Here is a 26,178-nt window from a genome sequence, read left to right on the forward strand (position 1 = left end):
AATTCCACGCTGAACTTGGGCAAGTCATTCCTCATTTACTGGCCTTACTTAGTTCCTCGTCTATAAAATGGGCTAGATCTGAGGTTTTCAAAACTTTTTTTAAGCAATAGAATTTTTAAACAAAAATCTTATTTTGATATCAAAAACTAAAATGATTTTATTCATGTAAATGTATTTTATAAGATCAGATTTACAACATTTACTTCTGACCAAAATCAGTAAGAACAACGGGTATTTAAATCTCACCTTGAGACTGAAAATAAAGATGACTCTATTAGTAGAAATGTATTATCAAATGTATGATATTTATCACATCAATGATAAATGTATGATACTTATCATATCAAATGTATATTTACTATAATCACCAAAGTCAATGAGAACAATGATGTGTTTTGATAAAAATGAAACTTTAAAATTAGAGACTAATGGTAGAAGTTGAAAGCTTTCATTAACCTCCCAGGATTCAATTTATTTCTGTACTGTTTTGGTTGCATAGGAGTAAGACAACCCTGATTCAAAATGAATAGTTGCAAAGAATAACATGGTATTACTTACTTATTCACCTGCCTTACCCCATGATATTATTTAAGTAAAGGTAGAAAAAGCTTTTAAGTTCTGCACAAAAAAAAACCCTAACAGCACAAGATTTTTAAAATAGATATCCAATCAGTTAAAATTTAGTACATAATATAGTTAAGCATTCATGGGTGTTGGTTTTTTCTTTTTTAATGATTTAAACCTCATTTAAAAATCAAATCTGAATCAAATGTTTACAGATTCCAATTAGTATCTTCATAGAACTCTAATAAAACAGCTAATCTCTAAACTCTATTAAGATTTTTAGTCAGATTCACATACACTCACTACCCATCAGAAATTGTAATGAAGCAAATATAAAAAGTTATAATTCCTTTTTTTATAATAAGCCTGCTTTAAAGGAAAGAAAAATTTCACTAATTCCTATTCACAATCTTAGAGTTATGAAAACAGACAAATAATAAACTGGGTCAAATAAGACTATTACAATAATCTATTCAATCTTACTGAGAACCAACTTGATGGGGCAGATCATAGAAGGTGCTATAAAACATTCATTATTTAAGAGTGCCTGCTTTACAATTGAGATGAATAACTCTCCATGCCCAACCTCAAGAAGTTAACAGTCTAGCAGAGGATACAATACAGCTGACCTTGAACAACACAGGTTTGAACTGCACGGCTCTACTCACACATGGATTTTTTTCAACATTAAATACTACAATACTACACGATTGCAGTTGGTTGAATCTGGAGATGCAGAACTGTGGATTCGCAGAAACCGTGTATACCAAGGGCTGACTATAAATTATACTTGGGATTTTCGACTGTGCAGAGGGTCAGTGCCTCTAACCCACGCATTGTTCAAGGGTGAACTTTACATTCATTCATTCAACAAGAGTGTCTCCTCAGTGCCACCAGCCACTGTGAAAGAAACAGGGGCTAAAAAGTGAACAATATACATACTATCCCTACCCTCTTAAGTTCAGACTTTAACCTAAAGGCAACAGATAACCAATGAAGATTTTAAACAAAGAGACCATATGATTAGGTTAACCTTTCTGAAAGACGGCTGGCTACTATTAAACTGGAGATAGTAAGCCCCAGGATAGAGAAACCAGTTAGGAACTACTACAATGCTGACAAAGTAACAGAAACTCAAAAGATGGAACAACAAACTCAGTTGAAGTATGTGAAAACAAAAAAACTTCAGAGGGTAATGTTGCAGCTCAATCTTAAAAAACAAGGAGTATGCAGACAAGTAGAGGGAGTTTGTGCAATAAGAGAAAACCATAGGAAAGGCATGTCTGGGAAACCTCAAGTATCAATAAGTTCCTCACAGTGGGTCTTGAATGAGGTGAAATCATTGCTAGAAAGGCAGATTAAGGAAAAGATAGTAAAGGATATTTTATAACAAAGAAACATCTCCAGGACACTGGGGAGTGCTTTTAAGCAGGGTGATAACATGACCAGGCTTACATTTTAGAAAAATTCTTCCAGGGACAGTAGCCTGAAGAAGATGACAAGAAGTCTAATCATCCAAAAAAGAATGCGTACTTGCCAACAGATAAACTATCTCAAAGTCCTAATCTAACTAACAATTTATCATGACAACCAAATATGGTCCAAGCAAGTACTCTGAGCTTTAGAAACCAAGCAACTAGTACCAAGTTCAGGCCACAATGTATTTGACATGGCCTTGATATCAAAAAAAAAAGGGACGTTTCTGCAGATAAAATACTAAAAATGTAACAATGGCAAAAGATAAATGGAATGAAGAGGAAAAAACAGCAACTAAGAAAACAAGGATATAACAGAGAAAATTTTACTTCAGGGTAAGAGTTACTTCCACTTGTCAATTACATACAGATTCACTTCTTCTATGTAATAATAAATTGTGGTTCCAACAAGCAATTCAAAAGCCAAATTTAATTTAATGCATAACACTTAAGAAAATAACCAAACAAAAACTAGATTAGAAACAGCAAACTGTAACAGAGGACCAGCCCTATACTAGCTAGCTAGCTTCTCATTGCTTAAAAAGAAATCTCTCCCTGTCTGGCTGGTCCTTGAAGCATACCAACTAAAAGGGTAAGGTAAGGTGAGGTAAGGTGAGGTGAGGTGAGGTGAGGTGAGGTGAGGTGAGGTGAGGTGAGGTGGAATAGGGCGGGGTGGGTAAAGGAGGACTTGCTCTTTCTCAAAGGTTCCTTACCAATGAACTAGACGAGTTCCTAAATGCTTTCATTCCAATTCTCTTTCTTTATATAACAAATATAACTCAGATTCAAACATGCCAAAAGATACAATGAAGAATCCAATTATTTTATCTTAAGAAAATGAATCCTACCTTTCCAGGGTCATCCTTGGATCGAGGCACTTTAAGGAAACACTTGTTCAGTGACAGATTATGTCGTATGGAATTCTGAAATTAAAAAAGAAAGAAAAGCCATAAGGTCATTGGACTCCAAAAACCAAAACCCCCTTTAGAAACAGAATCAGAAACCTAAATATCTCTATGCACCAGAATACAATTACAAATGGAATAAGTTTTTTAAATGAGCTTCAAATTTAAACCTTTCTGATTTTCAAATTATGAATGCTACAAAGGGGAGTAGTTATTGGAAAAGACAGTTTCTAGTGCAATTTACAAAACTCCAAATAATGGACTATATGTCCCATTTTAAATGTTTAGTAAGACCTTTCAATGATGCAGGAAGATGTCTGTGATTAACGTTAAATACCAAATATAAAATTGTATGCATATTATGATTTTAATTGTGATATATATTTATTAGCTAATTTATTTATTCTTGGAAACAAGTCATAATGCAAAATGCTACGAGTTATTCTACATGGAATTATAAGTGATTATTATTTTCCTCCATTCAGTTTTCTGCAATGTTCAAATGATTTACAAGGCACATGTGTTATCACTTTTTAATGAGTTTAAAAAGTTATAAACAAAAAAATTCCACTGCTCCATTACAAGAGTACATAAAAACCAATTCGGTTCTCACTACAATATTTAAGAAAGAAAACCACATGGGAAGACACTGACTAGAGAAGCCAGCAAGAACACGTAGGTTCCTCAATGTAGCAAGAAAGAATAAACAACTTGGATGGAAGGAAAACGCACTTAGAGACCTGGAGAATCTGTGAAACAGGAAATCTTTCATGAATAAACAGGACTATGCCACAATTTTTACAGAAAATACCCAAAGACCATTTCTTCTTAATTAAATGCTCTAAAATCCATTTCATAATTTTGTTTGTTCCAAAATGGCCAGGTATCTGGTGGAGGGGCTCCAATTGTATTTAGCCACTACTTAGAATTGGATGTTGGGCAGGGGGTTATTTTTTGGCATAATGTCATTTTATTTTTAATGTAAAATTCAGAACTCTAACAATGCCTACATTAAAACTTGCCTCTCATGAGGCAATACTGGGATTAAAGAAGTTTTTAAAAGATGACCAGAGAATGTAAATTCAAGCCTATCTTATTACCAAACATCAATTAAAACTTATGGGGCTTCCCTGGTGGCGCAGTGGTTGAGAATCTGCCTGCCAATGCAGGGGACACGGGTTTGAGCCCTGGTCTGGGAAGATCCCACATGCCGCGGAGCAACGAGGCCCGTGAGCCACAACTACTGAGCCTGCGCGTCTGGAGCCTGTGCTCCACAACAAGAGAGGCCGCGAGAGTGAGAGGCCCGCGCACCGCGATGAAGAGTGGCCCCCGCTTGCCGCAACTAGAGAAAGCCCTCGCACAGAAACGAAGACCCAACACAGCCAAAAATAAATTAATTAATTAATTTTTAAAAAAAACTTATGAATGGGAGTTCCACCTCTACTTGGAATGTAAACAGCTACAAAGACTGATGATCCCTCCCAAACAATGAGAAACCAATGGGTAAGCCAAAAAAAATGTCTATTTTTTAAGCCACATCAGAGAGCTGAGGTTGCAGAGCAGCCCAACAAATAAAATTCCTAAGAGGGTAAGCCCATTCAAGGAGAAAGGGGACAAACTGTCTCACTTTTCGGCAGAATATGGGAGAAAGAGGTGGCCACCATCCAAGCACCCAAGAAATTAGCTAAAATTTGAAAGGCCAAGCATGGTATCAGTTTAGAGTAGCAAGGATCCCAGACACAAGGGAAATTTCCACTCACCCTCAAGCTCAGAAGAAGCTCTTGGACCTTCACCGTATGCTCACAAGAAAGATTGGGGGCAGGAAAGGAAACCAGAGAAAGTCTCCTTTGGGGCATAAGCAGGAAGGAGGTTAACTGATGGCCACGAGGGGAAAAAAAGCCACACCACCTTCTACAGATCTTACAAAGCAAAAAACTTGAAGTTTGAGGTAGGGGTAGCAAAACTTCTCACCCATAGGGCTCTGGCAAAGATTACTTCTGAGGAAAGAATGGAAACAAAGCCCTTCTGCTTCTAGGGAGGGATAGGAAACACTTTCCCAGGATACAGGCAAAGATCTATTGCTGACGGAGGAAGCAAAATCCTTTTACCTATGGGACAAGTGTCAGAAACTACCCAGGGGCCAGTATCCTACAGCAATACACCATGCTGAGGTGGAGGGTGACTATAGCTGGGAAAGGGACAGGAAACTCCCACGCAAAGGTAACTGGATAAACAAGGATAACTAACCTGGCTGAGGGAAAACAAACACTGAAAAAGCCCCACCCTCAAGTCCAAGGGCCTGAATAAGACTAAGGCTGGATCAAGACACCCCCCCCCCAAAAAAAAAACCAGCCCCTACCACAAGCCCAGCAGTGGATAACAAGTAATGACAACCTGCAGAGAGAGGAGGGGCAGGAGCATGGACAGAGACCCCTATCTGTAGCAAGGTGGGCAGAGACAACTAAAAAGAGAAAACAGGAAAACTGAGAAAACCCTACAGCACCCAAGCCTCCCACTCCAAGCACAAGGTAACAGGAGTCTACTGCAGGAGGAATGTAAAGTCTGTGGTATACTAAAGGCAAAGATGCCAACAACAAAACCCAAATCCAGCTCAACTACTGATGAGTGTAATTTGACTCCCCACACAAATGGCCTGTGAAAAAAGATGTTTGTCCATTTACAAGTACAAATAGTATTTACCTCTATCTCTACCATTCTTCTACACATGTAGCTGGAACTCAATCAAAAATTGCAAGACACATGGAAAAGCAAGAAAAAAGAAAAAAGCCCATTGTCAATAGATAAAGTAACCAACAAAACCCAACTGAGAGATGACGCAGATGTTACAAATATCAGACAAGAACTTTTAAAAAGCTATGACTAATATGTTCAGGCACCAAGTAGAAAAAAGTGCACAACTTGCATAAAGAGATGGGGAATTTCAACAGAGATGTGTAAGCTATAAGAAAGAGTCAAATGTCAATGACAGAAATAAAAAACATGATAAAAGATAAAGGATTCCCTAGATGGTTCATCAGTAGACTGGACCCAATTAGGGAAAGGCTCAGGTATCTTGAGGCTAGATCAATAGAAATTATCCAAAATAACACACATGCACATAGGCATGCACATATACACAAATACAAAAAAAAAAGATCATCCAAGAACTGTGGAACAATACATATAATTAGAGTCCCAGAAGGAGAAATGGAAAAGAATAGGGTAGAAGAAAAATTTGAAGATGTAACAGACAAGAATCGTCCAAAAGTAATGCAGGACATCAAATCACAGATGCAAGAATTTCAGAGAACACCAAGCAGAAGGAATTAAAAATCCACACAACTGGGCTTCCCTGGTGGCGCAGTGGTTGAGAATCTGCCTGCCAATGCAGGGGACACGGGTTCGAGTCCTGGTCTGGGAAGATCCCACATGCCACGGAGCAACTGGGCCCGTAAGCCACAATTACTGAGCCTGCACGTCTGGAGCCTGTGCTCCGCAACAAGAGAGGCCGCGATAGTGAGAGGCCCGCGCACCGCGATGAAGAGTGGCCCCCACTTGCCACAACTAGAGAAAGCCCTCGCACAGAAACGAAGACCCAACACAGCCATAAATAAAATAAATAAATAAAATCTGAAAAAAGAAAATGCTCCGTATTAAAAAAAAAAAAAAAAAGGAAAGCAATATTTAAAAAAAAAAAAAAAAAAAATCCACACAACTATATTCATTATAGCCCAAAAGCTGAGAATCAAAATGAAGAGAACATCTTGAAGGGCAGCAAGAGAAAAAAAGAAAGATTATGTACAGAGAAATAAAGATTAGAATTACAGCGATGTCTCAAAAACCATGCAAGTTAGAAGACAACAAAGTGACATCTTTAAAACACTAAGAGAAAAAAAAAGTCAATTCTATATGCAGTAAAAATATCTCTCAAAAATGAAGGCAAAATAAAGACTTCTAGACAAACAAAAGCTGAAAGAAGTCATTTCTTGTACCGCCAGTTGGCTGGCAATATTAGAAGGAAGTTCCTCTGGCAGAAGTATGATACCAAATGGAAACCTGGATCTACAAAAAGAAATGAAGAGTTCCAGAAATTGTGAAAATGAAAGCAAATTTAAAAAATCACTTTTTCTTATCTGTAATGCCTTTAAAAGATAACTGTCTAAAGCAAATATAACAATTATTTATGAGATTTATAACATGTAAAAGTAAAATGTACAATAACACAAAGGTTGGCTCAGGGGAATTAGAAGTACAGCTGACCCTTGAACAACACGGGTTTGAATTATATGGGTCCACTTACATGTGGACTTTTCCAATAAATACATACTACAGTACTATACAATCCAAGGTTGGTTGAATCCGCAGATGAGGAACCATGGATATGGGGGGCCAATTGTAAAGTTATACATTCGACTGTGCAGGGGTCAGCATCCCCTTAGTCCCCGGGTTGTTCGAGGGTCAACTGTATAAGGTTTATAAAGTTCTTACACTATACATAAAATGGTATAATGAAGGTAGAGTGTGATAAGTTAAAGATGTGGGTGGTAAACCCTAGAGTATTCACATCCTAAAACAAAATTTAGGAAGAGGTATAACTAATAAAATAATAGTGAAGATAAAATGAAATCATAAACAATACCCACTCCAAATCCAAAAGAAGACAAGGAAAAGAAGGAACTAATCAGAAAAATTACCCATTTAAAAAGTTCAAGATGGGAAAAAACCAAAATCAAGATGGTAAGAAATCAAAATGGTCATGTTTTCTAAATGGCTTCACAGTGGAAGAACACATCTCTACTTAGATCCTCCTCCTCTACAAAAAGCTTAAAAGCTGGAAATCTTCAAGACTCTGCCACTGTCCTTTTTTCACTTCTACATTTGCTGCCTAGGCAATCTCATCTACAGCCATGGCTTCAATAACCATCTGTGACCTTTCTCCTGAGTTAACACGTATTTTCAACAATCTACTAGACATCTCCAGAAACACCTCCAACTCAACATGTTTAAAACTAAACTCAATCTTTATTCCCAGTGTGGTCTTCTGCCAGTTTTCCCTTCTCTATTTAAAGACAGTTATTCATATAACTGTTCCAATCAGAAACCTGTAAGACCTCCTTAACTCCTTCCTCCTTCTCACCATCTAAAACAAATCTGTCACCAAATCTTTTAAGTCTACCTTCAATCTACCTACTTTATTCCATCTCTTCTGTTACTACCTCAGTCCAGGACACCAGTCTCACCAAAACTAGTACAACAGCTTCCTAACTGGTGTCCACCCTCTACCTTCCTCTCTTTACCCCTCCTCCACCATTCTCTACCCAACAGGCAGTTACCTCTTCACAAGGCAAATCTGACATTAGTGCTTCAATTAAAATCTTTCAGTAACTTCTCATTGCACTTAGGATAAAATCTAAAATCCTTAAAGCCTCCACAAGACTCTTCATAATCTCACCCTATCCTGCTGTCATACTCTCTACACTAACCCCCTCCAATGGTCTCTCTCACCTCTAGGCTTTCCATTTATTGCTCCCCCTGCAAAAGTTACTGCTGCCAGCCTTCCTCCATCCCTTTCACCTGAGTCTACTTAACTTTCAATTCATTCTTGGTTTAAACGTTAGTTCTTTAAGGAAGTCCTTTCTGACTTTCATAAATTATTAGCTTAGGCCAAGTGTGGATTTCTCACCACACAGTAATTTGTTTAATGGTCTTCCTCCTCCATACTGTATTCTGTATCAAAATGTAAGTAGGCTCCATAAGGGTAGGGATCTTGTCTACCAACTCAGAACCTAGAATATAATGCTTTTCCTATGGGAATCACAAATCTGTTGAAAAAAATACCAAAAGCATATTTAGAAAATAAAAACACCCGGAGAGATATGAGAGCCAAGACATGTATTTACAACACACAATGAAGAAAAGAGATGACTTCAGACCTCACAACTTGGGGAGACACTACCTCTAACAACCCTAAGGAAAGAAGTTGGGAGAGTAGAGGTAGAGATAACTAGGATGGCAGAGAGTAAGCTGTAGAAAAATGGCCAGGGTTAAATAACTGATAAAGGCATATTGCTTGGCCCTGAAAACCCAGCTTCAAAAGTAGTTTCTCAGAAGTACAGTCTACTCACACCAGAATCACTTGAGATGAATTTTAATGCAGATTCCTAGGCTCTAAGATGACTAATTCAAAATCTCTGGAGTTGTGACCCAAGAATCTGAATTTAAAAGCACTCTCCCTGATTTTTATTTTCACTTGAGTTTAAACTGGCATCTCTCATTCAAATCAACCACCCCATTTCCACCTTTATTTCTCTTCTTCCACTGTGAGAGCCCTGACTCCCCAAAACACTAATATATGTACTCATTTGTTCTATCCTACCATGCACATAAGATTGTTTCAGAATTGCTCCCCTTCCCAACTTCTTTTCTTGTGGTTATACAAGGTAGAGAGACTGCCTCTAGCAAATTACCACTACCAAAGACAAATCTACTAAATGAAGTCCATGATTCTTTTGTAATTCTTTTCAACCTTGGTATGCTCTTTTCAAAATTTCTTGAATTTTTCTGTGATTACGTTATACATTTGATATAAGGCTTATTTATTTCTACTTATATTCAGTTTTAAGGTTTTCTTCTTTCATCCTTTTTGATTTCCTAACTTATATTTTTTTGAATGTGTAAAATACTTAGATGGTTCAAGACTCAAAACTATATAAAAAGGTACACTCACAATCTTACTCCCTTCTGTATCTCTTCTACCTCAGTTCCATCCATCCCTATAGGTAACTATGCTTACTATATTTCTAGTTTATTATTCTTAACTTTCTTTTTACAACAATAAGCAAACACATAATATATTCTTTCTTTTTTTCTTCACATAGAAAAGTAGAATACACCCCCACATACCCATACCACTCTTTTATATTCTTCTTTTTATTACCCTAAATTCCAGTAACTTAATAGGTTAATTTTCTTTAGTAAGGTGAATAGCACACAAAAAATTCCTTTTCCTCTAGCTCAGATTACAAAATCATTCAATTATGGAAATTCAAAGAGTTTTTATAACTCTTATGGACTATTCAAAGAATTGTTTTTAATATGTAATCTCCCTTCAATGCCCTGGCACAAAATGAAAGGGAGTTCATCTAAATATTACAATTCTATTTGAATCCTTTTAAGTAACCATGGCAACATTTTCTCCTCTGGGTGACATTAGTTGGCTCTACATTTCTGGAAAGGTGGTTGACAACTGCTTTAGGATTTTTCTTCCATCCTCTCTTCAAACAATACAAGCTAATTTCACAAGTTCTATATGACCTTCCATTTTCACCTAACCCATCTCTTCCATACCTGAAGAAGAAACAGTAAGCAGCAAGTTGTACAAGTAATGCTAAACAAATCTTAGGACAGTGAATGGGAACTAAAACATGAAAACAGAGATAGGACCTGAGCAAAGGAGAAGATAAACCACTTTCCATTTGTCTCCATGTGAGATGTTCAAAATATTTCTATGTTTACAAAAATAAAATTTAAAGTAATCATGGCAAGTTCTAGGCTCCTAAAATTGGGTGGAAGAAACTTTTTTAAAAGAATAATTATGAAACAGCAATTCCCTGGGAATATTAAAGGTCTGCCTAAAGCAACAGACTGGATCAGATAATCTCCTTGGCGTATCTTTTAGTTCTAAAAAGCAACATTATCCTTCTCAACTTATTCCCATTTTTCGCTTTCCATCCTTCCTTCTTCATTACATCCAAACCATGTATCTTCCAGATGAAACTGTATCACTACTTCTAAACCAGTTTCAGACCATAACTTGGGGTGGCCAGCAGCAAGAAATCCAGCAGACTGAATCTGGCACTCTCAAGGTGGACTTCGATGAAACAAGATCCCTGAACAAAAATCTGTAAGTTCTATAACAGAGTTATTAATAAAACATATGGAAACACAAAAGATTAATTCCACAGGGAAAAGAGAGGTTACATATGAGCTTAAAGAATAAACAGAATAATGCCAACTGGACAAAGGGCAAGAGAAAGTCCAAGGACAAGTAAGAGAAAAACAAAAGCAAAAAAAATCAAAATATTTATTTCTAGGACAACTAATAGGCTGGAATATGTAGAAAAAACAGTACATGAGAGGGAACTAGCAAAAAATAAGCTAGGAAAGAAAGCTGGGACCAGGATTCTGGCTTTCATTCAAGCTGCATTTATTGAGGCTTACTAAATGGAAGTACTGTGCTAGTGCAATGGAATAGAGGAAAAGATATAAAAAAAAAATCCCTTCCCATAAGGCACTTGATTATCTGGCATGATACATAGCACACATCACTGGTGCACAGTAATTCAGTAAATGCCTTTAATAAGTATATTCAAACAAAAAAGACAAAGGTGTTGAGACATGAAAGCTTAAGAGAAACAAGTGGAACTACCAGCTGATGGCAGACCTAAAGCTCTGTAAGTCCCCTTCTTCCACATGCACACACACAAATACACACACCCCACACAGCACACAACTGGATAACTCCTACATAAGAATATGAATGTAAAATGTGCAGATACAAAAGAAAACTGAATTATTTGTCATATAACATAGATTAGGTAGGTAACTAATTTGAAGATTCCTCAAAAAGCTTAGATGAGGAGCTAAGGCTTCTTTAAGAAGTAGCTGATTCTAGAGCTGAGGCAGGAAAGGTACGAGATGAGCCTCGAACATCTTGTGGTGCCAGAAAGTTGAGAAATGGTAAATAAACAAAAGAAAAGAACTGTACCATATCAAAGGGCACAGGAGCCAACCTGTAAGAGCTCCCAATGCCAAAAGCAGCAAAAATCTGAGCAACAAATAACGACAGCACAAAAAATAAAATAAATATCCATGAGTGCATACTATTACAAATATGCGATTGAATAAATAAATAAAAGGGGAAGAAGGGACAAGCCTTCCATATTAATTGGGAAGAATCCCAATTAATATAGAAGGAATAAAGGAAAAGAGAAACCACCACTAGAAAACAATAAAAATTGCCGTAATGATGTACCAATGAACACTAAAATTAATGAACAAAAATTTAAGAAAAACAGGGTATTGCATGCTGTCAAAGTATCTCCCCCAAAACATTTCATAATTTACAAAGTGATAAATAGTAATTTTATAGTGGAGAAACCTGGCAGACACCACCTTAACCAAAGAACCATGGTGAACATTACCAGTAATAAGACATACTGACATCAGGTTCCCCCTGATATGACAGATAGACAGAGAAGGGCACATCACCTCTGCATTATTCTTCCCCAAAATGCATTACCTCAATCTAACCGAGAAAATATCAGACATACCCAAACTGAGGAACATTCTACAAAATACCTGACAAGTACTCTTCAAAAGTGTCAAGGTCATAAAAGACAAGAAAAGATTGAGGGACTGTTACAGACTGGAGAAGACTAAGGAGACATAACAAATGACAGCTAAATGTAATGTGGAATCCTAGGTTAGATCCTGAATTGAATTCTGGAACATAAAAAAACATCAGTGGGAAAAACTGGTGAAATCTGAATGAAGTCTGTAATTTACTTAGTAGCTAACAGTACTGCTTAGTCAAAAGTATTAATTTCTTAGTTTTGATAATGGTACTATGGTTATATAAGATGTTAACAAAGAGGAATTGGTTGAAGGATATATGGGAACCCTCTGTACTACTTATAAAACTCTTCTATAAATCTAGAATTCTTTCAAAATAGAGTTTTTAAAAAAATCTTTGATGATAAAAACAGTACTAGTTGCAATACTATGCTGTTTTTTTTTAAACCTCAGACACACTATCAACTTAACTGAACTGTGGGTATTGTCTTCTAGTGAATGCTACATTATCTCTGCTCCAATACTTTATGCTATGTCAGTCCTCTAATACAAGAAAGCTCTAACAAATTAATATTCTACCCAAAATAAAGTTATTCATCTAATTTAAAACATTTAATTTCTTTTAATCCTAAAAATGACTAGTAATTGGAATTTCATCTTTAATTATATAAGCCTCCACAAAGCTTTATCTTCAATAAAAGCCAGTATTGTTACTGTTTACAGCATAAAAATAAAAATTTAAATAAAATCCTTACCTTCCATCCACTGCCAGCCTCTCTATAATATGGGAAGTTATCACAAATCCACTGGTAAATCTCACTTAGAGTCATTTTCTTTTTGGGTGAGCTATTAATTGCAAATGTAATGAGGCTGGCATAACTGTATGGAGGCTTCCCATCTTTGTGCTGTTGGACTTCTTCCTGGTCCAGGGTTGTATTTGGGTCAAGAAGTGTATTCTTCTTGGAAATTCCTGTTCCATGTGCATTTTGTGTAGCATCAGATTTTTGGATGGCTGCTCTCATGGTGAGCTGTGGTAACCAGTCCATAGATGTTAGGCTGCTCTCCAGTTCAGATGTCATCCTGAAGGTAAATAGACTCCTTAGTCAATATCAAGGAAAGAACCCCTGCTTCTCAAAATATCCAATATTCACAAATCTAGGAGTTCCAAAGTGAGGGAAAGCCTGAGTTAAATCTGGAGGAAAAAGATTGAGTATATTAATGACCAAACCAAATATTTAAGGGATCAACATTTCCAATCTTTTTTCTTAATTTCTTCCTCTCCAAACACAACAAATTTGGTTTTAAACTGTCTAAGAGATAGAACAATATATACACACAAAGTAATTCTGAGGCCAGTTTTCTTAAAAAGACTATCTGTCACTTTAAACAGGGAGACAGGATCATAGTATGAAAACATCTGTCTGCAGTCCAGCTCTTTACTCACCAACACTGCAGGCCCTTTTAAAACTTAAGATTGTATATCTGGCATTTCTTTTACACAAATTTTAGGGAAATCATACAAAAGAATACCAAAATTAAAGTGTAGGCAAGAAGTCAGAGAAGTAACTGAGAAATAAGCACAGGAATTTACATGGAGGAAAGAAGGTAAAGTTGAGCAGGTGGGAGATAGGAAGAGTAAAGCAGGGTAGACAAGAATAATAGCAAGGAGACAAGCTAGCTGGGGGAGTTGACTGAAAAAAGAAATGCAAACTCAAGGACACTGATGAACTAGAGACAAGGAGAATAGGCAGTGCCAGGCAGTTTAAAAAAAAAAAAAAAAAGTCAAAGAACAAGCTTAAGAAAACTAAAGATCTGGGAGTGTGGGATATAAGAGAGAAAATCACATAAATGGACAGCAAGAAAAGAAGCATTAAAAACTCAAGGACAGGCTTACAAAAACATCCAGTGATCTGGATTCTGTAATCTATTTCTCTCCAAGGCTGAAAAATTCAAACCATTATCACCCAAAGAAAGAAAAAAGAAAAAACAACATCTGCCAGGTTAACACATATTCTGGAGAAAGAAGGAAGCTGCTCTAAGAATGGAAGATAAAAATATAGAAACAAAGATTGACACCTCTCACTGGAATGGCAAACTTTCAACAAAAGGTACAAACTTTCCTATCCTGGGATCAAAGAAGCAGGAAAAGTGAGCCTGACAACAAAGCAGAGAGGAATGGAAAGGCTTCTAAGTGATATAAAAATAAAGGGAAAAAGAAAACAAAATAAGAAACTTAAAGTATCTCAGTAAAAAGAAAAAAACTGTGGCTAAGAATCCCATATATACCCTTCATTCCAAATAGCTGCAGGCAAAAAGCAAGCTGGAGTATATGCTTAGGATCTGAACTTCTGGGAGGCAAGGTAGAATTAATAAAGAACACAGGCTCTGCAGTCAGGCAGACCAGAATTCAAGTACTTATTCTACCAGTTACTATCTGTGAGACTATGAAAGTGTTACTATCTCTAAACCCCATCTCATCTGTAAAATGAAACAATAATAGTACCTACGGTTAAAACATTACTTTGAGAAATAAATGGGATAACTTATGCATAGAAGAAACATTCAATAAGTATTAGTTAATAATATTACTCTAGGAGTATCTTGGGAGGGTACTAATGAACCATAAAGTAAACAAGATTAAGCAATAGCAATTATAAATCAAGAGATAGCCATGAGGATTCTATCTGCATTGCCAGTAGAATATTAACTACTGGCAATGCAGATAGAATATTTTCCAATATTTTGATTAACAGTTTTACATTTTTCATTTTCCCTCCCCATCTCTGCTGTATGCATTCCTCTGAAACCTGAACTTTAAATTCCTCTATACAGCACCTTGCTCTACAATCTCAGCCAGAAATGCTTGTTCCCATCATGAAATAAGTTATAGAAACTTGTGGAATAAGAAGCCAAGATAATTTAGATATCACAGAATGTCAAAGAGTGGGCAAAGTACCCTAGAGATTAGAGAACAAGGCCTCCAATCTAAAGATGAAAAACTAAGGTCTACTGAAGTTAAAGACTTGTCCAAATTCACAAAAATAGTTAACAGCGGAACTAAAACCAGAGCTCAAATCTCCTGATGCCCAATCCAGCAGTTTTTCTACCATACTTTACCTGTAAAATTAAAATAATACTACCTACCTCTCACTGATATAAAGTACTCAGAATAGCGACTGGCAAATAGTAAAGAGTCAATAAATGTTAGCTACTGGTAGTGGTGATAACAGTAGTTGCTGCTATTATTATTCACATTTTATTCTACGAACATTGGCTATTATTATACCATGCTATCATCCTATTTGCCTCAATTAAGTCTCCACTGAGTAGCTTTATTTTGTTCAAATTCCCAAAGCAGCCAGTCACATACATTTTCAAAGATAATGTAAAAGAACATTCCAAATTGGAATATAACTGATATAGTAGATGCTCCCTGTTGAGAACTATCTTTAACTTCTGTTTCCTTCCACCAGTGCCACTAACTGAGACTTTAGGAGAGTCTCAGTAATATAACATGAACACACACTAAGTAGGTACTTAATACTGTTATAAAAATAAACAAGAATTTATAATTACACACGTGTACAAGGCTATCCTAGAGTAAAATTTTATACACACAGCAAGTATGATAAAATTTCTGTCCTCTAGAAACCTGTACTCCAATTAGGAAGGTCAAACACAAGAAAGAGCTGGAAAAGAGCTCTGGGTGCTGCAATGGCTCAGAAAAAGGTGGAGGACAACATGGGCTGCAGCCTTAAGAGGTAGAGAAGGAAGAACTTGAGCTAAGACTTAAAGAAAGTTAAGATCTAAATAGGCTGGAAAGAATTTGGTGCCTAGTCATCAAAGGCATCATGAGTAAGAATTATTCATTGAAGTAGAGTATAAAAATCTTTCTTAAATTTAAAATCTGAAAAAGCGGGGCTGCTGTTTTCTTTGCAATTTGTTATATTTTACATATTCTTGGTAGTGAGGTAAAAAGTGCCTCTATTGCTGCTTAGGCTGGTTGTTGCAGTGGTTCTCCACTGAGAACACAAAAAATGCCCATTAGATTTGACCAGATCATCAAGTAACTTTAGAAAGAAACCTCTTAGTGGAATGGTGATGACAGAAGTCCACTTGTATAAGAGAACAGATGGTGGCAGATTTAAAAACAGCATGGGAGGCTCTGAGGAATCTGGTTATGGAAATCTGGTTAAGAAATGTCAGGCCCTCATTACCTCACCTCATTCCAAAAGCTTCCTAGTTGGCCTCCTAGGCTCTGATTTCTCACCACTCCTCCCTGCTAATCACCTCCAGAGTCCATGTATACACTCCAAGGGAAATGCCAGCAATGTTTTCATGTCACTGTGCCCAAAAACTTTCAATGGTTCCCCTTCTCCTATTATACTAAATCTGAATGCCTCATTTTCAACTACTTTAGCTTCATTAACCTTTTATTAATCCTTCTCTATGAATTCCTAGAGCAATTATAACCTCAGTTTGGCTTTACCATGCTGTTTCACATGTATAATTGGAACATAAGTTTTCTACCCTCACTCCCTTTTCCCCCGCCTCCCCATTGAGGATAGTGACCGTACACTAGTACTTCAGATGCAACCCAACACCATGCCAGGTACACATTATCTGAAAAATAACACAGTATTTGGATAAGGAATGAGTCTTCCTTTCTGGAATGCCTTTTCCTTCCCACTCTGCCTAGCTGGCTTCTACTTTTTCATCAAGACTCAGATCAAACACCTCCCCTTCCAGAAAGCCTGGTCAATCCACTCGTCCCATCCTCCATCTCCTAAATTGAACTAGATCCTACCCCCATTGACTATAAATACTTCTATCACAGAACTTACATAGAATTAAATTACCTTTATCTACCTCTCTCCCATGAGGCCATGAGCTCCTTAGAAGAAGGAACTTTCTTATTCTTTTCTGTTCCCACAATGCCTAGGAACACACTAGGTAAAGGGTCAATAAATGGTGGTTAAATGATTGAAACAGTGACTAGCCAATGAAGGTGTGGGTGTGCTGCTCCCCAAGCAAACAAGACCAAACACATTTAAAAGCTAAAAGGAAGAGGGGAAAGAGGACTCAATAGTATGAGGTAAGGATAACCACAGGATCGAAGTCCTCTATGAACTGGAAAAAAGCATGACTCAGCACAGACTGACAAGTGAGCACTACACAGGAACACAGAGAGTTCTACTGGAAAAGTAGAGAAAAATGGGAAGATGGAAGCCAAAGATAAGAAGATAATGTTACTTGTGGGATAAACCAAGGCATGAAAAAAATTATGTCTGAAGTTCTTAAATCTATGATGGTATCTATCGCTTAAAAGAATAAGGAATTTTTTCTGCATACAATGAAAAGGTAAAGAGCATCCAGATATAACAACTCCACACTAATTTATGACATAAGAGGAGGGAGGGGGTTCTGACCTCACTTAATGAAATACTGCCACTGATACGATCCCAAATATGCATTTTAGCTACTTTAGCACATTGCTTGGCTTCCCTCTGTAACTTCCCTAACAACTGAGGAGTAGCCAAGGCTTACACAGAAAGTTTTCAACAGGATACAAAGGTGGGAAATGGGTAGAGATATTGTTGGCTTTCCTAAATGGAGGTAAGACGAAGACATCAAGGAAAATAAAATAAGAATAATGAGGGTAATGATGATGTGACCTAGATATTCCTGAATCCTCTCCCTCCCTTCCTAGCACTTGGCATTTTGTCTTAGCACTTGGCATGTGAAAAACTGAGCAACTGAGAACTCAAAAGAAATCCTTGTAATTACCACAGCGGTAATTCTGATCACACGCATCTCAGGGGGTCAAAAAATATATATATTTACACATAATATACATATATAAAAAACATAATTCCTGTTACTGCATCTCAGCACCCGAGGCAGCCAGAAGCAAGGTCTATGGCAGAGACCACTAACTGCCACTTCATATCTGTTTTGGCCTCTTCCTTAAGAATACAACCCCAATTTTATTCTGGATGGTATTATGCCTTTTGCCCTTCCTGCTCTCTGGAATGTGGATACAATAGCTATTGCTCCAACAGTCATCTTGGACCATAAGGTGACCTTTGAGAATGGAAGCCATACACTGAGGACACGGGAGCAGAGAGAAGAGATCTGGGTCCCTGATTTTTTTGGTGAACCAACTGTGAAGCTGCCATCCCAGCCCTGAACTGCCTACCTTCCAGACTTTTTATGTGTTTAACTACTATAAAAAGATCTCTACCGGCAGGTGAATGCAATTCCTAACAAACATGGAATGTGGGACATGGAAGTGAAGTGATACAAGTAACAGGACCTAAAATAAGACACTCTCTTAGAGGAGTTGATGAGGCAAACATTAAGAATTCTAATACTTCAGGATGGAAAGCTGATTACACTTATTAAAGAGTGGCAAAGGATTTGGTCAAATTGTCACCTACTGTAACTGGAAAACAAACCATATGCCAACTGAGGCTATACAGCAAGGAGAGAAATACTACAGGAAAAATTGAGAATATTGGCATGTGTTGGCTCCTTCTAGCCACTTAAAACAAAGTCCTAAAAGGGAAATAAAACTTCAATTAGAGTTGCAAGCAGAGAAAACGCAGGTTTGCTAAGGGAGGTACTCCCTGCCTATGGTCTGCAATTCAAGCTAAAATTCCTCTAATTTAAAGCCCTACATGGTTGAAAAAAACACCAACTGCTTCTGAAGTAGCAAACTGAAGTAAGTGAGTGATAGCTGCAAAACTACAGCCTTAGCAGTAGAGAAGACTGGTACCTTGCCAAACAAAAGCAATGTTGTGAGGGTGTTGACTTTCCACCCAAGACTATCACTTCAAATGGCCCCACCCAGAGCCATCATTCCCTCAGGAGCTAAAAGAGGTGAATGAACTTAGATGGGGGAAAATATATTCTTTATTTCCACTAACTTGTAACTGAAACTTAGCATTTCCTTTAATTACAAAAGTAGACAACAAATCACAGCAGCATTAACAGTACCTGTGACTTTGCCATCAATAAAAATCACAAATATATTCATATGTGACAAATGCTGCAGAATCTCAACTTTTTAAACTCATCGACTACTTCAAATTTATGACAGTGTATTAGATTTGCCACTAGATTTTTTATTTAACGTGTTAATTCAAAGGCATATATATTACTATGTTATAAAGTTAATATTTTGCTAACCATATTTCAATATAATTAATTGGTTTCTTCTGTAATCCTAAGTATTTTATTTTATGAAGTTTGAGACCTTATTCTGAGAAGTGTCCACAAGTTTCACCAGACTTTGAAGGGGTTCCATGGCACCAAAAGGTTAGAAATCCCTGGGGTAAGTAGAGCACAAAGGGCAGAGTTTTCACATTAAAAAATTCTGCCTAGGAATGTCCTTTGGCTCAAAGCAGCAAAAAGTCTTGAAACTAAGCTTTTTAAGATAACTGTAAAGGGGCAGAGGGGTGCCTAGACTGCGAAAGCCTCTTAAGTTTCCAAAATAATACCCAAGCTAATCAACAAGAAGTGAGCTATAAAGCCTATGCATTTCCCAGATAGGGCATCTTCACCAATACCCACCGCAGATGTGGCCATGGAGGACACTGGACAAGGTGAGACCTTTCAGAGGGCACAGGGGACAATGGAGAGCCCATCAAAGAGCAGAATCAAGGAACTTATTATACTGTCATGGAGTCTCTGCCACTGCTACCCAGGAGGATTTTATAATAGATATGGCTTAGTGACTATTTTGTGTTTCCCATTATCCTGTTTTCTGAATAAAAGATTTTATTGCTATTATCCTATTCCTTCACCACTATAAACCAAAAAGCCACTCTGGGATCTAATGAAAGTGAATGCACCCAGAGAGCTTAGAATTTCAGCTGGATGTAATAACTGGATGAAACTCTGGGTTGTTTCCCTTGGGAAAAGGGCAAGTAAGTTCTATTTATAGGAAGAACAGTACATGTGGATATTTGGGTACCCAAGGCTGATTGTGGCAGAAACCTAACAAGAAAGAAAATAATCTACTACAAATTGACCTTACATTTTGGAAGCATGTGATATAAAAAAACAATTTTTTAAATTTATAAATGAAGCAATAATTTAAGCTATTTCCAAGCAAAAGTAGCTGCTGTTATTTTTCAAAATTAGTTATCATATACCGGCAAAGCGAAAGTTTCTACTCTTAGTTCAATTTCAGGAAAATAACACAGTCAATGTCCTACATTAGAGAAGATATGGTGATTAAGAACACAGGCTCTGGAGCAAGACTGCCTGGATTGGAATCCAAGCTCTTCCACTTTTAGCTATGTGACCTTAAACAAGTAAATTAGTCTCTCTATACCTCAGTTTCCTCATTTGTAAGGTGAGGATAAAAATAGTACCCACCCCAAAGGATTGTTGTGAGGATTAAATGAGTTATATATACAAAGCACTAAGAAGAGTTTCTAACACACAGTAAATAAGCATTCAATAAATGTTAGCTATGATTATTCCTATCAAATTCATACTCTTCAGAATTTTCTAAATTTTAAATGACTGTCACTCTTATTCAGTGGTTTTAGACTTACATGCCCTAAATCACACAATAATCATTTATCAACCTCAATGGAAATGAGCCCCTCATTCAATTATTTACTCTAAAGAAATGATCCAGAAAAGACTGTGCTTTTAAATTTTGTTTGTAGATTGCATATGAAAATTGAACATACACTTTTCCCACAGAAATAAGATTCTATGATGATGATTCCTGAAGCAGCCCACAAAATCCTACCTATTCTATAAAGGAGTTCTATAAATCAAAGTTCTAAGAGTATAAAAGCCTCGGTTGGATATTTTGCAGCAGAAAGAAGTGTAACAAGGAAAATAAAGAAATAAGTTTTTCCATTTTCCTGGTGTAGGACCAGCTTGTTCCTGATAAAATTTCAATACACATAGTTTACACCTGGCATACTTCTAAGTACCTTCTATACCTTGGCTCTCCCATCTCACACTGCCATAAGCCTCCAAGATTGGCCCCTAAAGTTGGTATTATAAACTCCAAAATTAATTACTTGCTCTTCTCCTCCAGTAAAAACTCTAACCTTTTCAAAGCAGTTGATCTCTGCTCTATTTAGGAAGAAAGTGGACAGCATCAAACTAATCACCACTAAGGTATGAATAACTGAGGCTTTAAATTTCCTATAAGCAATGATCTTTTTAAAGGACAAGCCCAAAAAATCCTCATTGGTTTGAAGTGAAAATATAGGTAGAAGAATCATAATTTAGGATAGAGAATCCAATACACAAACAGAAGTTCACATTTCAAAACTCTTGACTTTCACAACTTTTGTTTCACCCCTAAAATTCCAAGAATATTCACAATACAGCTTATGCAAAAACTTGGGGGATTTAGTGAGACAACTGTCATTTGTAAACAGAACTGTGGTTTCAGAGCTTTTATCATAAAATCAGAGATGAGACAGAACCTCATTATGTCATTTTTAAAAGCCCTGCTATTACCTATTTTGGAGACCAACAATATTCTTTATCTCCAAGGGAAGAAAAGTTCACCAAATGTATACAGTAATTCATTTTGTTTAAAATAATAATAATAAATTTTAACAGACTAGTCTATGTATCTCCCTTGCTACAGAGAAGAAAATTTCTTTAAATTCTATCCTGGAAAATGAGAACTGGTCAGAGTTCTCTTCACAACGATGTTTCACATATTTTACAATATTAACACCATTTGGGTTCCTTCTCAAAAGTTTGAAGTCCAGAACTCCAATAGGATCTGATTTAAGAACCATAATATAGTTACTGCTCTTCTCTAGATTCTCTCCAAATTACTCTATTACTCAAATATATAATCTTAGATTCATAAAACTGTATTCTAAATTCATACAAGCCACATTCATAGTTAGAACTCTGTTCAGGCTAAAACTTAGTGATCATATGGTCAAAAGACATCTTTATGTTATAAATGTAATTCGTATCTTAAAAATATTTTACTCTACAATTTAGGGAGGAAAAATAAATATTTTTGGACATTAACCACTGAACTACATTCTGTCATCAAGTAAGTACCATATTTTGCATTTAATCTCATTCTACCTATTGGAATCTCTATGTCTCTTGAGTAGCTGGAAAGCTAATAAACAAGAGTCCCTTCGATACAAGAACACTCAAAGCCATCTTTGCAGATGTTATTTAAAAACCCAGACAGAATCTGCTATTAATACTTCTTCTACTTAGTTTTTAAAAATATGTGTATATGTAATAATAAACGTCCTCTGAGTAACATGTATTCACTCTGTCTCATTAAAGGGTTTATCCTAACCTCTCTGCAACCATACTGCTTCAACTCACCGTAGGACATTTACTGGATATCCTATTTCCACACACACACTGCCTCCATGACATTATACCAGTAATATGGTATCAGTGTTGGCAGAAGGCTAACATCATGGAAGGTGATCCTGATGTGATACACATAAAATGCTAAAGAAACAGCTTAAGCTGCTACATATGATGTTTACAGTTCAGTGGTCCTCAAAGTGTGGTCCAGGGACCCTTTCAGGGGATCTGAAGGATCAAAACAATTTTCAGAGTAAGGTATTATTTGCCTTTTCCACTGTCATCCTCTCATAAGTGTAGAGTGGAGCTTTTCAGATGCTATGTGATGGGTGCTATCACAACAGAGTGAATGCAGAGGCACAGAACAGAATCCAGCTGTCTCTATTAAGCCAGATATTTTTAAAATTTTGCAAATATGTAAGGCAACACCACTCTTCTAAATTTTTGTTTTGGAAAATACAATTATTTTTCATAAAGCATGTTATCTATGTTAATACATAATGGGTTTATTATTTCTTTGTAAATTAATAAATATTTTGATTTTTTCTTAGTTTTAACTTCTAATACAATTTTGATAGATATAATTCACAAACACATGCTCTTTGGGCACTAAATAATTTTTGAGACCAAAAAGTTTAAGATGCTATAAGTCAACATCTCAAAGACTAAAGGTCACTGTTTCTAATATACTATAATGCAATGGAAAGTGTAAAGGCTTTGAAATCACCCAAAAGGGCTTGAATTCTTATTCTTCTCCTTATTAATTGCATCCTTGGACAAGTCAAACCTCTAAGCCTCACAGAATTGCTGTGAGGAGTAAATGACAAAATATATGTGAAACACTGTAGTACAGAGTTAATGCTTGGCACAGAGTAGACATTCAACAAATGATAACTATTAGAAATCCCTTTAAAAAAAAAGACATGCTACCCACATGACTGTAAGGAAAGGCTCTGAATCCTAAAAATATCCTCTCTTGAAATCCTAACTCTTCTCACCCAACACTGGACACATGCTGCTTTTTATCAGAAACTTTCTGTAGCATTTTGCCTAGCTCACCAAGCTCTTTCTCAGCGCTGGCTCCATCCCCAGGGCCCTGAAAAGTGAGTACTACAACAACAAATTAAAGGATTTGAACCAGGGTTGGTACCTGACCCAAATTGTTCATCTGAACTTTCTTCTTCAGGAATTTAGTAATAGGACTTAAACAGTCTGGGCTGGTCTCCTGAATGAAAAAGCTAAGAACTTGAGAGGTATGGGATGCCCATGTGCCAGAAAAGCAAAGAAAGTCAGTTTATAGAAATGAAAAGATATTACATTCAGCGAAAAGCAAGAGAGAAGAAAATATACTGCCTAGGTTCCTAAGAACCTAAGTTCTATTCCCTTAAGAGACCTAGCTACCTCTGGGTTCTGTGAAATACCCTAGTATTCACCAAATAAATTCCTTTTCTTTTTTGTTTGATACATCTAGTGCTGATTTCCTTTACTTGTAACCAAGCAAAGCTTGACTAAAATAAGCTTACTGAATCAAATCATATAATTTCTTTTTTATTTTTCAGTATTATTTTATATTCTGTGCACTGCTGGTAGCCACAGATTTTATATTTAACTCCTTTATTTTGCCAGTATATTCAGTGATGCTTTTTAGTCTATTACCTCTGATATTATCTTCCCCCATGTATAAGAATTCATGACAACTCCAATTTCTCCACCACCTCCCTATTTAAAAACTGCTGACTTTCATAACAAGATTTTATTTTCAATTTTAGACAATGTATTTCAAAATTAAATCACTAGTTTTCTATCACTTATTTCTAGTTTCCTGCATTGGTATTTCCCATTTGCACTTATTTCTTCATAGTATCCTCAATTAAGTAGAATATTTTTTGGCACCCCTCATTTAAGAAAAAGCCTCAAGGGCTTCCCTGGTGGCGCAGCGGTTAAGAATCCACCTGCCGATGCAGGGAACATGGGTTCGAGCCCTGGTCCGGGAAGATCCCACATGCCGCAGAGCAACTAAACCCGTGTGCCACAACTACTGAGCCTGCGTTCTAGAGCCTGTGAGCCACAACTACTGAAGCCCATGAGCCTAGAGCCCATGCTCTGCAACAAGAAGCCAACGCAATGAGAAGCCTGTGCATCACAACAAAGAGCAGCCCCAGCTTGCAGCAACCAGAGAAAGCCCGCACGCAGCAACGAAGACCCAATGCAGCCAAAAATGAATGAATTAATTAATTAATTTAAAAATTTTTTTTAAAAAGATTTCCTGCTCTACTTCTATTTGGATAGTGTAGTTGGGAGGCCGTTTCTGGCTTGGGGAAGACTCTATGGGAAAGTAGACTAAAATTTATTGTGGTTTTAAGTAATGCAGTTTCTCTTCCCATTACCAAAAAAGAGTCATTCTTTTCTTTTCCTTATATCAAACCAAAGCTAGCTTTCAGTTAGAAAAATCAATGACAAACAATGGTCTTCTACCCATACATCTGAGAATGCGAATTCTCTGCTTCACAGAGGGACCATATAGAATATTACAAAAAAATGAAAGATTAGAATATAAGGATACTAAATATCTCAACTCAAATGCCATAGAGTTTCTCAGTTTATTAACTAAATGCTAAACTTATAGGTACATCCACAAAAATTTGATTCTAGGATATTATACACTAGAATTATAACAGTGAGCAAGTTATAAAATAATTCATGGTATCTCTTTCATCATCTCTTCCAATTATATAATTCTATCAAGCAAAAAAAGTTAGGCATATATTATTCCTAACCCAATGTCATATACAATCTTCACCTAAACATAACTATTCAAATAAAGGGATTTAAAATCCCAGTAAATGACTTTAATATATGACTGTTTTGGCATAACCCACAAATAAAATATCTTTAAGGAACTCTATGATCAGTGGAAGACCAAAGTCTGCAAAAATATCCTGATATGGTCATATCTAAAGTTTTAAATATTCAAAAAAAGGGGAAAATGATTCCTCCCATCGTATTAAACAAAAGGACTCTTAAGTGAAATTAGTTCTACAGCAGGTTTGGGGATTAAAGAAAAGAAGTCTTTTTTTTTTTTAAGTTCTTTTCCAAACTATACAGCTGTCCCTTGTTGGGAGGTGGGGGTGGGGGCACATGGACTCCAACAAGGTAGAAAAGTAATCACTCCACCTACTTCCATTATAAGCTGGAAGATGCATTCTCAGGGAAAGAAATGCCATAAGGGCATGGAGTAAAGCTCTCCTACTGAGGAAAAGGAGAGTCAGCCTTAGTCTCATAAAAATTCAAGTATATAAAAACTAAAAAGGCAACTTTATTTTTCTTTGGTGGCATTCTGAACCACCAGAATTTCTTTCATGCCTAAGGACTCCTTGACTTCACATTCATGGCTCTAATAATTTTGTATCCCTCCTCTCTCTCTTTCCTGCCCTCCAAAGCTGGTCAATTCCACCTCTCTTCATCACTTACTCTGTTCCAGCCACACTGACCTCCATCATTGTTCCTCCAACCTAACGAGGCAAGTCTCCTGCCCCAGCAGCTCC

General features: G+C 36.7%; 1 protein-coding gene across 4 annotated transcripts in view; it reads right to left on the reverse strand.

The window, feature by feature from the left end:
• The window catches only part of FOXJ3 (forkhead box J3), a 126,175-nt gene that overhangs the window by 76,315 nt on the left and 23,682 nt on the right, over positions 1-26,178 (reverse strand). For all 4 annotated transcript variants that reach the window (XM_059920001.1, XM_059919994.1, XM_059919997.1 and 1 more), the window contains exons 3-4: positions 13,054-13,378; positions 2,888-2,962 (exon numbers count right to left, since the gene is read on the reverse strand). In XM_059920001.1, the coding sequence (XP_059775984.1) occupies positions 2,888-2,962; positions 13,054-13,378 (400 nt within the window). The remainder of the gene's footprint in view (positions 1-2,887; positions 2,963-13,053; positions 13,379-26,178) is intronic.

This window comes from Balaenoptera ricei, chromosome 1 (genome assembly GCF_028023285.1).
Source record: "Balaenoptera ricei isolate mBalRic1 chromosome 1, mBalRic1.hap2, whole genome shotgun sequence".
Classification (NCBI taxonomy): domain Eukaryota; kingdom Metazoa; phylum Chordata; class Mammalia; order Artiodactyla; family Balaenopteridae; genus Balaenoptera; species Balaenoptera ricei.